The 14,225-nt window shown below is 30.0% G+C and overlaps 2 protein-coding genes across 3 annotated transcripts in view; both read right to left on the reverse strand.

Moving 5' to 3' along the window:
* On the reverse strand, positions 1 to 7,135 carry LOC101507433 (uncharacterized). Of its 2 annotated transcripts, none has more exons than XM_012712481.3 (6): positions 6,709 to 7,135; positions 6,381 to 6,597; positions 3,232 to 3,281; positions 2,989 to 3,069; positions 1,605 to 2,223; positions 1 to 865 (listed from the first exon to the last, which is right to left on the reverse strand). In XM_012712481.3, the coding sequence occupies exons 2-6, from the start codon at positions 6,528 to 6,530 to the stop codon at positions 317 to 319; spliced, it is 1,449 nt and encodes a 482-aa protein (XP_012567935.1). In that variant the 5' UTR covers positions 6,531 to 6,597; positions 6,709 to 7,135; the 3' UTR covers positions 1 to 316. The 2 variants fall into 2 exon arrangements, with proteins under 2 accessions (XP_012567935.1, XP_004485733.1); XM_004485676.3 differs by having other exon boundaries at positions 2,989 to 3,066; positions 6,709 to 7,129.
* A 3,026-nt stretch (positions 7,136 to 10,161) lies between these two features.
* Positions 10,162 to 14,225, reverse strand: part of LOC101507740 (katanin p80 WD40 repeat-containing subunit B1 homolog KTN80.2-like) — a 9,733-nt gene continuing 5,669 nt past the window's right edge. The window contains 8 exon segments of the mRNA XM_012713103.3: positions 10,162 to 10,696; positions 10,840 to 10,908; positions 11,004 to 11,120; positions 11,283 to 11,395; positions 11,514 to 11,588; positions 11,698 to 11,823; positions 13,135 to 14,223; position 14,225. The exon segment at position 14,225 is cut by the window's right edge and continues 70 nt beyond it. Coding sequence (XP_012568557.1) covers positions 10,636 to 10,696; positions 10,840 to 10,908; positions 11,004 to 11,120; positions 11,283 to 11,395; positions 11,514 to 11,588; positions 11,698 to 11,823; positions 13,135 to 14,223; position 14,225 — 1,651 coding nt within the window. The 3' untranslated portion in view covers positions 10,162 to 10,635.

Consider the following 14,225-nt stretch of genomic DNA (forward strand, 5'->3'; position numbering starts at 1 on the left):
TTAATAGCAAGTCATATCCATTGCTAAAGAAACCCTTGCTTACAATTTACAAGTAGTTTTAGCCCCTTTGGTGCTAGCAAAAATAAAACATGTAACTACTTTGATTGGAAACTTATCCACATTAGTTAACCTAAGAACTATTTCATATATTTTATAGTTAGTTTCCCTCATGCATCTATCTAAATTCTAACCCAAGTTCATTTTGGTTAATTGCATTAACCTTCCTCCTTCATTAAACTAAACAAAAAAACACCTAACCAAAAAGGGTAAAATCTTTGTACAAAGAAATAAAACTATATTGATTAACCTTAAAGCACTACGACTTTGTTCTAACTCTTTTCCTTCCTTTCATCGGTGTAGTAGTAGTCTTTTGACCTGAAGTCACGCGCCCAACTTTTTTCGGTCTACCAAAAGCAGCTTTCTTTGTGACAGTTAAGGATTCAACCGAAGGCGGAGAATCAGCTTTACTGGGCTTCTTAGCTCCTTGTGTCATCCCAAATGCAGAGTTGTTACCATCAATCGCTTTTGCAGTGATTTTTCTGCTACCTGGTCTTACACTTCTTGGTTTCACATGAAGATTATTAATTGGTAATTTCATAGACTCATTAACTTGAGTGACTTTTCTGCTACTAATAGTATTATCCTTGAAACTCTCCCTCATTTTTTTGGTGACTATGTCTCTTAGAAGTTGAGCCGTTTTATGTTCGCGAGTGTTCTTCGAGTAGAAGACTAAGGCATTGTTGGCGAGTAGCAGCAAGTCTCGGAATAGTTCTATGGTTGATTTAATTGTTTGATTGCTAATTCTTGACCTTATAGTGTCAAAGTCCATGTGCCGCCGGATCATTTTCTTGTACCTTCCTCTCTTCTGTTTTCAAATAGGAATCAATGCACTAGTTATCCTACGACTGCATAATGCCTTGTAGAAATCTCTTCATTGCTTAAAAGTTTCAAAATAAATAAAATGCAAATTCTACATTGGCAACTTAATGGTGTGCTTGGTAAATGGAATAATGGTAGTGGTAGGAGAGTGTGAACATTGATTAAGTGTAAAATAGAGGTGAGTGATTATGGGGTAATGATAAGTTCCTATAATTGCTTGTAAGTTCTTTGAGCAATGAAGTTCAAGAATGAGGTGAGTCAGTGAAATGTTTTTGCAAAACTAGAGAATGCAATGTAGAATTCTCATAAACTATTATATAAAGCTTATTGATTATTACATATCCTTTAAGAAGAAAAAAAATACTTTTCCTAAATATTAAGACGTACAGGACCATTAAATGTTTTCTGTGAAGACTAGTCTTAAACATTGAGCCTCACCTATTTCTCTTTCACTTCATTTTAACCAACTATGCTAATCACTTCATTTTTATTATCATAGTAACCAATTATGTTATTTTCATATTTTTACATCCCCCTAACCCTCATAGTTTAACCATAATAAGCACACCCTAGAGAACAGGAAACAAATATCTCTAGCCACTAAAGGTCAAAAATCAAAATCCATAAGCAGTTTGCTAAATCTAGAGCATCTGCATATCATCTAAGAAACTAATAGAGCTAACATCAAAAGCTTTATTAAAAGAAGACTCTCTAATTACACATACCTGACCATCAAGTCTGCGACGGAAGGCAGATGCACCTTTAGTTTCAAAAACCGAATCTAAAATCTCAATCATATCTTCTGTGCAATGCTTTTTCAAGTTCTTATTTCGATCATTTACATCGGCACAAGATTTGGCAACTTCACCACAGTTACTAGTAGTAGAACTTTCTTTACACCACGAAATAACATCGGTCGAATCTAATAAGTCACTTTCTCCCACACTTGCTTCCTTAATATTTTTACTACAATCCTTCCTTTTCCTCTTCCCTCTCCTTTTTCTAAAACTTGCTCCTACTACTCCTAGTCCTTCATATATATGAGCCAAATTATCTACATTCAAAACTTTAACTTGTTCGGAAGATTGTGAAACTTCAGGCTTCGTTTCTATATCATCGACGGACCGAGCTGGAACATGGCATTCAGGAGACCAGTTTGTCCTCATTTCGTGTGTGAAACTGCCGGCGGAAAGCCCGTCTTTTGATGTCTCTTTAGTGGAAGATTCAACTCTCTCCAATTTATGAGAAGGTACATGCGATACTGGACTTCTTGATCCATTTTCACAATCATCTTTTTTCTCATTCTTACCGGACTTCAAGAATTCAAGCTTTGATTGAAGAGACCTGAAACAAAGATATTTGTAAAGTGTAAATTAAACCAAAAAATTAAGACAGTGAATTCTAAAGCATGCACAAACCCTGCCCCCTATAATTTTGGATAGAGTAGCATATTTAATTATTTATCCTATGACTTTAGTCCCTGCAAATATAGCATTTTTTGCTTTTGGTCCTTGCAATTGTGTTTTAGTCATCCAAAGTTTACTCATATTGAAATTGGTCTCTTTAATTTCATGATAGTGCTTATTTTGAGGGATTAAAATCAAATATTCTACATATTACAAGGACTAATTTCAACATAAACAAATTTTGCAGGGAGTTAAATAAAATACCAAGGACCAAAAGCTAAATGTAGTATAATTGTAATAACTAAAAACAAAAACAAAATTGCAGGGACTAAAAACAAAAAATAGTATAGTTGTAAGGACTAAAAACATATTTAAACCTTGGACATTTAAACCTTGGACATATATCAAATAAAAATAAGAAAAATGACTGTGATATAATTTCATATAATCATTTTTTAAAACCATTTAATTTTAAAAAAAAATTATTAATTAATGAAGATTATTAAAATCTAAATAAGTAACTGCACTTGTATACTGTTGCAAAAAAAACTGCACTTTTATATACTTTTAATTATAAAACTACTCTCTTGTAAAACTGTGCAGAATTCAAGCTTTGATTAAAGAGACCTCAAATAAAGCTATTTGTAAACTTACTAAACCAAGACAGTTAATTCTTAAGTAAAAAGTAACTTGAAAAACTAACCCAATTGAATCTTCAGAGAGCTCCAAAGCTCTCTTCAGCTCAGCTACTCTTGTCTTCTTAAGCTCCTCAAACCAAGCCCTGCTATTGTCATTTTACCATGAGACACAACACAACAACATACAACTTCTATGAAATCTTCAAAGGCTGTATATTTCATTAAATCTAAAGCTTAATTATATATACATGTACTAACAAGTACCTTAGAAAAGTTTATAAAAAAATAATATTAAAAAATCAACTCACGTGCTCCCAGAATACCGTTTTTGCAAGTCTTCATACTTGGCTTTACATACCTACAAAAGTAATAATATTTCTACTTTAATTAATTAACAAACACCTAGTAATTTTCTTTCAACTTTGTTTTTCTTTATAGAAAAATGCCACCTAAAGCTTGCATTAAGTAAAAGGATTGAGTTAAGGTGTTGATAAAAGAGAAATAGAGATAAGTAAATTGAATGATATTGATAATTGAGAGAGTTAATTACATCAAGGGTTACAAACACTTATATAGTCAATTAGATAAACAACTAACTTATGTAAAATAACTAACTGACTAGTGTAATTAACTAACTAACTTAACTAATTAACCGACTAAGATATCTAACATCCTCTCAAGGTAGAATGTGTTTATTACACTTCAAACTTGAAAAATGTCAAGAAAAAAATGTTGAAAAAGACATTGATTATAAAACGTATGAAATGTCAAAATACACCAACTAAAGGATTTTGAAATGCCGGAAATAAATCAACTAAAATATTTTGAATACCAAAAATACATCGACTAAAAGATTTTTGAACGTCAGAAACACCAACTAATTTTTTTTTTGGAAGATTTATTCATCTCCTGATTTGTTCCCTTTTTTTTGCAATAGGTGTTGAATCAAATCTATAGAAACAAGAACAATTTTGATTTATTTTTGTTAGTAAGTGTTGAATCCAGAATCTACACTTCTATGCATTGTTTTAATGTCAATTTGGCTAAAAAGAAAGAATTTTATCACCAAATGTTGGTGGTGTTCTTGAAAATTCTCCAACAAATGTTTTAATAGCATATATTCTTGAGTTTAATGATGAGAAAAATTTGAATAATGCACCTGACTCCATCTTTTTCATACTTGATGAAAATTATTGAGGTTGAAACAAGATTGATATCAAAGAATCGAAGAAGTCTTGGGTTTTGATAAAGTTTTGTTGGCAAACACGTTGCCCTTAATGTCCATTACTTGATGTGTTTATTTTTATTATCATCATCAATACGAGATAATTTTAACTTGGAATTTGATAGAGAAAGAGAAGAAAATATAGAAAGGGAAAAAAATTAGTTTTGAATGGAGAAAGAATAAGAAGAAAATGAACAAATTGTTCAATAATCGATGGAAAAAGAAAAAATAAATTAATTAAATTTCCATGAAAATTATTCCAATAAAATTTTTTAGAAAGAAAATGACGTAAGAAAGAAGTTAAATTGAATGATTCTAATAATCAAGAGAGTTAATTAAATCAAATATTACAAACACTTAGAGTCGATTAGAAAAACAATAACTACTTAGTGTAACTAAGTATGTAACATGCTTGTCGAGAATTAGCTAAGCCATGTGCCATTGGTGATTAGCAATTTTATAAAAGAGAGGTTTGGCCATTATCAATATCATTAGAAAGAACAAAGCAAAAAGAAGTGTGCCACCTAAGTGACCATGTGCAAGTGACGATGTATTAGTCATTGTGACATATTTCAACCAAGTGGTCAGCATCTGTCAACAATTGGCCCTCTAAAACCTATTTTTAGTTAATATACTTTTAATAATAATAATAATAACAATAATAATAATAATAATAATAATAATAATAATAATAATAATTGGGATATTTGCAAAAATAATTTATTCTCAAAATTATCACTTTAGTTTTTTAATATATTTTAAATTTCTTTTATAACTGTATTATCTGATTAATATCATAAGTATCACTATCAATTTATTATTTTTTCACTTTATATTTATAATAATTGAAATATATGAATGATTAATAAGGTGATTCGGTAAAATTACTAATATATCTAAAATTTTAGATGCATTTTCTTTTTTTTTTTTTTAGTTTTTAACATAAATCATACCTTATATGGCTATAACAAACTTAAAAAAAATTATAAATTTAATAAAATCATGATCTTTCTTATACACTTAAAATAGTCAAATGTGACATAATTTTGATACGGGAGTAGTAATATTCTTTACTTAGCAATGTCCACGAATTTTACTATTGGCATGGCGTCACAATCTTTGATATTTTTTTATAAAACTCAATCTATTTTTTTATTAAATTATAACACTCAATCTTTGATTTCTATAACGAATCATAAAACAGTCTAAATATAAACAATTTATAATGTCTAAATATTCGTTGACTAATTAATTTTTACTTAATTTTGATAACGAATAACTTATTATTAGAGTGATTGGAATTGGAATAATTATAAGCAACGAAATCCGCTTATAATGAGTCAAAGAGGGACTGCTCACGAATCGCTAGCGCGTGATGATTATGCTCAATTTTTTATTTTTTTTTAAATATGCCTTAGAACTATTAAAAGCAAAAAAAAAAATGCCTGAAGTGCTCTCTGGTTTTGCTCCTTATATTTTTTTTTAGTACATGCTCCTTATATTTTTTTTTAGTACATGCTCCTTATATCTTTATTTTGCACGTATGATTTCCATTTATACCCCTTGATGTAAAACATTACCTTAAACACATGTCTTTGACTAGAAGATTATGATATGGTTATTTTGTAACGCTTCAATATAGAAAAATTGCGCAGAAGCTTCCGGGACCTTGGCAGGAGATTATAAAATATATTAGACGAAAATTAGTTTTCTCTTTACTTTTTTTTTTGTCTTAATTCTCCTTACTTTTTATTAGTGTATAAAATTGCGAATTTGCCATAAAGCCGAAATCAACTACTACAAAAAACTGAAAAAACAAATAATGGAAATTAATTAAAGAAACCAATTACAAATCTCACAATCAATCCTTTTAATTATTAAATTATTAGTACTATATAGTAGTATGTCAAATGCATGAATGTTTAATTAAATCTAAGATTGCGTCAAAATAATTAATTATAAGATATTTTTTCCTTAACGAAGATATCCCATATTAAGAAAGCACATTGGTACTATTTGTTTGTTTTGGTAACAAAACACAATGGCATCATGTAACCACTACCAATAAAACAATAAAGAATCAACGAATTTCTAATTTAGAGTATAAAAGATATAGGAGTATAATGTGAGTGACTTCTATCTTTTTAAAACTTTTTTTATTTTGGAAACACACAAAGAATTCTAAAAAGAAAATTCAAATGTATTTAATTTAATAATTTAATTAATAAATACCTCAGGGGTAAAAGTGTAAGGACAAACGGTTCGTGATCGGAGCTCGGCGGCGACGACTTTCCAGTCTCGTGTCCCGTAGCGGAGAACGGCCCCACCGAGGAGTAGCTCCTCCCAGGTGCCCCATCTACCCATCACCTTCGTTCCCATCATTGTCCACGTGTACGTTCCTGATTAAAAATAACAACCACCACTACCTTCCTTTTTTTAAAATAACAACCTGCGCACCCGGCTCACGTTAGCAAACGCCGCCCTCGTTCAATAAAAAATAAAATAACAAAAACAAAAAATCACCACCGTCCTCTCCAGTAACCTTAAAAATCGAACTTACCGGTGTCGGAAACCTGGATTATACGACTTGGCTATGGAGAAATAATTGTAAAAGCGGTTTTCCGGCGGGAATTGTGGGAATGGCGGTTTTTGTTGGTTTAAGGTGGTTTTACGAGGTTAATTTTTTGTGTAAGAGAATGTAAAATTAGTTAAGAGACTAAGCGTGAGATTAGGGGCTAAGGGATTCTATTTGAAAGGTTTGAAGTTTGAAGAGTGAGAAACTCGCAACAGACAACGACGATGACATAAACAATAGCAACAAGAATAACATCAAAAAGCAAATAATGGACGATGAACCAATTGACAATTCTATTTTCCTAATTACGGGTATTTTCTTTCTCTCTCTATCCCCTATTTTCTCTCTCTATATGTGGTGGTTTATATGAGGTATTCCTAGTGAAATTACGGTTATGTCCTTCACCACTTTTCTAATACTCTTCCATTAATGATTTGGTTGTCATCTTATTGATTTAGGAGCTTTTTTGAGAATAGGAAAGGCTGAGGCCTAATAATATACTTGAACAAGTTTTGTTCTCTACCTCAGTAATAACCAACTTATACTTATAGGATTAACAAAAGAAAAAATAATATTTTTGTTGAACTATTTTTATAAATAATTGATTGATTCTAATTATTATATGTAAATTAAAAATATAATAAATTAGAAATAATATATATAGTATTAATTAGAGGGTAAAATTGGTAAAAATAAATTAAAATTATATTAAAAATAAATTTATTTTAAAATATTTTCTTTTGTAATTGCAACAATTATTATGACACGTAAAAAGTTATTATTTATAGCAATAGATATTACCTTTGTATTTAAATATAAGATTCTCGTGATTTTTTTTTTTTTATAAAACTTCTTTTAAATTTTTAACTGTATTAATTATTTTTTTACTAACGTATTTTTAATTATATTTTATTTTTTTTGTAATATGTAATTAATACATTTTAAAATCATTAACTAATTATCTTTTAAGTAAATTTGTAAAATTATATTACGTTTCAACAAATTTAATATTACAAACAACTTTCTTAATTCTTGAAATTTACTCAAAGTGATGTTGGTATATGTATGAATGTTGGCAGTAATAAGTTATTTGATAGTACATAACCATACGAGATAAAAAAAAGAATCCATGAGAAAAATCTGAATTTAAATATTAATTGGAATAAATTTTGTCAAAATTTGTTTACTTTCCAAAAGAACTTCAAATTACCAAAATCTCTTTCTCTTGAAAATTAAATGGTAAAGACTAGAAAAAATAAGTTAGTTGATGGTGAATGACTAATAGATAATACTGCATATGTCTCTATATAGAAAACTATGTTGATTAAATCACTAATTAAGAAAATTGACTATAATATTAAATTTATTAGCAATTTGAATTGTTTTACTAGTTTACTTTTAAAAAGAAAAAAATTATATTATATTTTTATTGTATTATTTGTTACAACTTGCAGAAAAATATATAATATAATAGAGGTATAATTGTAAAAAATTAATATAATTAAAAAATTAAAAGAAGTCTTATTAAGGACAGAAATAGTTACAAATATTTTTATAATTTAAATTTGAAATATTTGACAACATTAACTCTTTAACTAATTAATAAGTGACGAGATTAATTAACACCATAGTGTCAAACTTATTATATGACATCTTTGATAATTTTGTATGTCATATATATATATATATATATATTAAAAAATACACTATTAAATTGAAAGTTATTATAATATAGATTATATCTATAATGACATTATTCTAAAATTATTCTATAAAATTATTGATATATCTAATGATTTTAGATAAATGATATATTTTATAAACATAATCTATGTGATTGTAGTATTTAATCTAATAGATGATTTTATAAAATAATTATACGATAAATAATATCAAATGTGTCATAATATTAATTCACACTGTGATGTCAAATGATCTTGTCCTGTAAGATGTTATAAATTAAACTTTTAAAACTTGTATTAAAGTAAGTAAATTATTTATTACCATCAAATTGATTTATAATTGTAAAATAATATTTTTATTTAACTTTCCATGCTTTACAAAATAGTTGTATTATAATATTTGTTGACTCAATGTTTGTATTACAAAAGTATTAGTGTTAGATTTTATTTAGTTAAAAATAAATTTATTAATGTATAGTAAATATTGTTCTATTTAAGTGTGATTTATACATTCAATTAAATTAAAATGAGAAGGTTAAAAACGAAAATACAAACAATATGCTTTTTCTTTTTGACGGAGTTAAAATATTATATTAAAAAATATAAACTAGTAAAAAACGATATAAGATATATTTTTTTGAAAAATTGATTATTTAACAAATCTATTGAAATCCTGCAAACTTTTTTTAGGCAATTGTAATCCTACAACCTCATCCGTTATAAGCTAACGATTTGTTTGTTTTTTTTAATTATTATTATCATGAATTTTGGTTCTTCTCGTGGTTATTACACGGCACGCATTGATGGGCAAAATAGAATATGCTTTTGTCAAAAAAAATATATGGTTAAAAATAATTAATATTTGTTTACATTTTAGATGATTATATACAATTTTTAATTATAAATATTCTTATAAAAGATCGAGAATTATTTTCTCATTTTAAATTTTATATATAAAAAAATTCTATTATTTTAACAAAGTATTTCATTTTATATTTTTTATAATTATAGAATTATATGAACATATTAAATATCATACTTCAATTTCTCTAAAATAAAAAATTAATGAAGTAAATGAATTAACATTACAACAATCATAATTGATCAAATATATACATAAAATAACAACTATTTATGAAATATTCAATAATTAACATTAATTAATTTATTACTCACAGGGTCAAATCTTACGTATCAAATCACAACAAATATTATAGACCAGTAGAAATTAAGAGTTGACCTTAGGTTACGTGGCACTTCCCATGCCACAGTGTCCCGTGAACGTGGCCTCACAAATTAAGCAGCATCCACGTCGGATTTTAGCCTAAGGAATAAATATCATGTCGCGTCCTTTTCTTTTTCCTAATGAAAATAACATTAAAAGCAATGTTGACCAATAACTAATATTAATTAGCTATCACTATCAAATCAAATGTACTAATAAAATAAAGCTCTTTTGGTTGGCTTTTGCGATTGCAACTCAGCCACTTATATACATAGACCAAAGACCAACCATACTTATCTCGCTTCTTCAAAAAATGTTACTTATATATTATGACTTCCAACGTAGTCCAAAACGACAGTATTTATGTATTTTTTTAATGAAAAGAAGAAAAATACAAAAAGCCTAAGGAACAAGTCTAGGAGTGTTACCCAGCATTATATGAGCAAAAGATTCAAAAGGACTCATTCTAGTTGATATTTATTTATTATAATAATAATAAACCACCTCTAGAGTAGTTTGAACAACAACAAAAAAAACAAATTGAAAATCCATTTCATTGAACATAGGATATGAGATATACATAGAAATAAGCATTGCTAGTACATACATTTGTTGATAGCCAAACCTCAAATAGGGGTCAATATCACTACCATCTAGAAGGAACAATTTGAAGAAAAACAAGAATTACATACAAACAATAATAGCCAAGACCACTCACTAGCCTTTCACAATTGTTGAAGACCAAGATCCTTAGATGGCTGCTTCCTCTCCACCTTCAAGTGTCTAAAACAAGACAATGTCACAAATGCCTCATGCTCTTCCATCAACGAAGCCGATCATGACAACAAACCGATAAAATCACCAAGACAAAATTGTAGGCGGTAAGGTTACGATTACAACAATCCAACATGAAAGCGTTGTGTTTTGCACACGATCCTGTCTACAGGTATAACGAGCCAAGTTGCTCCTTCACAAATTGAATGAAGTTCATATAAACATCTTCTGTTAGGATTGTTGAAGAACAAGATTTAGCTCTAGAGATGATTTGGCCAATATACCACCCCTCCTGCATCAAATAATCAAGACCAAAAATAGAAGCTAAGTCTTGGTTTTCTGTATCTACATATGCAAATAAATGAAGTAACACTTTGTTCAAAGAATTACAAAACACCATTTTACTCAATGCAGTCATGAGCCGAACAAGATTACCGTATCAATATTGGAAGAATCCTTTGGACTTTTTGCAGTTCCATAAAGCACTTGTTGCAGCATTCTCGTCTGTCCTCAAGATTTCATACAAATTAGATTTTTTTTTATATGTAAACTAGTACATATAATAGAGAAAGAAAAAATTATGTGAAAATGGAGCCCACCTTTGCTCTCGATGCAGATCAACCCCAACCGAGGGCGGTGCTGAGATGGTTGCATTTATTGTAGGACCAAAAACTGCAGCAAACTTTAACAACATATCCAGTGACACCTTTACATGTCTGCACAATAAGAATAGAGTCAATGCTTCACAGTCACAATTTTTTTTTACAATGACGACCATTGTGCTGATGTAAATATGAAAACACGTGTGCGTAAATATATTAGGTTCATATTCAACTTGCACCATGAGTTTCAAAGCCATTGTATTGATGAAAAATTACCTTTCTGTCTTGCTATCCAACAAGCCTGTGAGTACAGGAAGCAAGGAAGAAAGTAAATCTAATGTAAGAATCTCCATCTTTTCCACAAGCACACTAATAACATCTGCTTGAACCTGCATCAAGATGAAATTGTTTTCAGGACTATACATACAATATGAAAACCATTAGTTTATAGTTGGAAAATAGAAATCAGTAAATACAGAACAAATACACATTGCAAAAAATACTCACAGATTGATCTGGCAGCTTTCTCAAAGCATTGATAGCACCTTTGATATCACTGCGCTCCCAAAAATGCCGCACGACCTACAAATACACATTACAATCACAATACAGACGAAAACAATATGAATTTCTTAATTAAAAGAGACACGCACACAAAAAAATATTAATATTAATGGCTAGCTAAAATTACCTGTAACTTTGTCAACCGTGAACGAAGAGTACTTAATGTGACATCATGTGTTTGCATCAGACCTTCAATTATTTCCATTTCATTTGGAGAGTTTGAATCCTTTTGAGAAACTTGAGGTTCGACTTTCTGAAAATATTATATAACAAAATTTACATGACTTAGTTAAAGAACCCCAACGCAACAATTTTTGAAAATGAGAGTGTATGATTGTCTCGGATCTTTTACATACTTTCAAAACAAATGATATTTTATTCTCTATTTTGTACATTATAGAAGAAAAAAGTCGGTGAAATTCAGAGAAACCAAAATAGAAAAGCAATAACAATTGAGCAGTGCCACTAGGATGTTTTTATGCAGGGATTAATACTTTTTATTTGGCTATTTCAGATCGATTACGGATTGCTCCAACTGGACAATGAAAACATATAGCCTTTAAACTGCAGTTCATTCTCGATGCATTAAGGAACTTTTTATAGGTCTAGTATTTTAGCAAACCCCAAAATAGTCTCTAAAACTGTCTGGGTTGTAAGATTAGTTCCTGAAATAATATAACTTCAAAAAAGTCCAAGTATTTGTAAATTGCTGGTTATTTTAGTTCACGTGTTGCCCGCTATTAGCAAATATATCAAATTAGTGCCTAGATTTGAATGCTTTATTTTATTTTGATGAGCTTAGGCTTCCTATTTTAACTAAGCTTCCAGCTTGAGGAGTGTGAAGACTTAAGAAGTAAAAACTACCTATCAAAGTCTACAGTGGCAAGAGGTGATTCATTGTATTTGTACTATGCTCTCAACCAAAAAGCAATGTTTTATAAACCAAACCAACTGGTTCAACCGGGAACCAGCTAGTTTGCCGGTTGTTTTGAGTCCGGTTGTACTCCTGTCTGGTAGAAATTGGTTGAACCAGATCAACCGTTTTTTATTTTTTTGCATTTATTAATTGTACTTTTTTATTTGTAGGTCATTCCAACAGTGGCTAAACTAATTGAATCATGAGCTTGGGGTCTCATCGGTTCAATCTTCGGTCTGATTTTCAAAACATTGCTAAAAAGTATGATTTCTCACGCTTGTATTAATGATAAATGTAAAGGTTTGCATTTTTTTTTTTGTAAGAAGACAAGAAACCCCTCTCTTAAACATTTAGACCTTCCTAAATACTTTATAGTATATTACTCAACAAAACAAAAGCAAGAAGAGGAAGCCAATAACATATGCACAAGAGAAATGAAGAAACCAAGAAACATACATATTTTTCTAATATCATGCTAAATGACAGATTTTAAAACATGACCAAAATTATGTATATAAAATTATCAAGCCTACAAAATTCTCAATTGAATAGTTGCAGGCTAGAAAGCTATAGACTTGATCTATACATAATAAACAAATTTTTAACAAAAATGTACAAGCTACAGTGAAAACTGAGATAAAAGTTTACCGGTATGTTGGGAGTGGATGATTTATCAATTTCAGTTGTTGTGTTTGGAACAGAGGGCATATTGTTTAGATCTTGATTGCGGGGAACTCTTTCTTTCCTCTCAAATACCGTGTAGGAGGGTGCATTAGTTTGAATTTCACTGCGGGGAATTCTTTCTTTCCGCTCAATTACTGTGGAGGTGGATGTATTAGTTTGACCTACATTGCGGGGATTTCTTTCTTTCCTATCAAATACCGTTGAGGCAGATGCATTAGTTTGCATTTCGTTGCGGGGAATTCTTTCTTTCTTCTCAAATACCGTGGAGGGGGATGCATTAGTTTGAACTTCATTGCGGGGAATTCTTTCTTTCCTCTCAAATACTGTGGAGGGGGGTGCATTAGTTTGAACTTCATTTCGAGGAATTCTTTCTTTCCTCTCAAATACCCCGGAGGGGGGTGCATTAGTTTGACCTTCACTACGGGGAACTTTTTCTTTTCTCTCAAATACCGTAGAGGGGTATGCATTAGTTTGAACATTGTTGCGAGGGATTCTTTCTTTCCTCTCAAATACCTTAGAGGGGGATGTATTAATTTGAACTTCATTGCAGGGAATTAATTCTTTCCTCTCAAATGTGGTGGAAGAGGGTGCATTAGTTTGAACTTCATCGCGGGGAATTAATTCTTTCCTCTCAAATGTGGTGGAGGAGGGTGCATTAGTTTGAACTTCATCACGGGGAATTAATTCTTTCCTCTCAAATACATTAGAGGGGTATGTATTAGTTTGATCTACACCGCAAGGAATTCTTTCTTTCCTCTCAAATACCGTGGAGAGGGGTGCATTAGTTTGATCTTCATTGCAGGGAACCCTTTCTTCAAATACCGCGAAGGGGGGTGATTTAGCTTGATCTTCATTGCGGGGAATTCTTTCTTTCCTCTCAAATACTGTGGAGGAGGGTGCATTAGTTTGATCTTCATTGTGGGGAATTTTCTCTTTCATCTCAAATATCATGGTGGGGGATGCATTAGTTTGATCTTCATTACAAATTTTTCCACCTGTTTCATTTATTGTGGGTAGGGATGGACTAATTTGATCTTCGCTGATTTGAACTCTTT

Source organism: Cicer arietinum, chromosome 1 (assembly GCF_000331145.2).
Source record: "Cicer arietinum cultivar CDC Frontier isolate Library 1 chromosome 1, Cicar.CDCFrontier_v2.0, whole genome shotgun sequence".
Classification (NCBI taxonomy): Eukaryota; Viridiplantae; Streptophyta; class Magnoliopsida; order Fabales; family Fabaceae; genus Cicer; species Cicer arietinum.

Excerpts from the sequence above, each read along its gene's own strand:
- LOC101507433 (XM_012712481.3), bottom strand. The coding sequence starts at position 6,530 with ATGATGGGAACGAAGGTGATGGGTAGATGGGGCACCTGGGAGGAGCTA. Across the intron at positions 3,070-3,231 it reads AAACGGTATTCTGGGAGCAC|CAGGGCTTGGTTTGAGGAGC; the intron begins GTGAGTTGATTT and ends AAATGACAATAG. Across the intron at positions 866-1,604 it reads GTCGCAGACTTGATGGTCAG|AAGAGAGGAAGGTACAAGAA; the intron begins GTATGTGTAATT and ends ATTTGAAAACAG.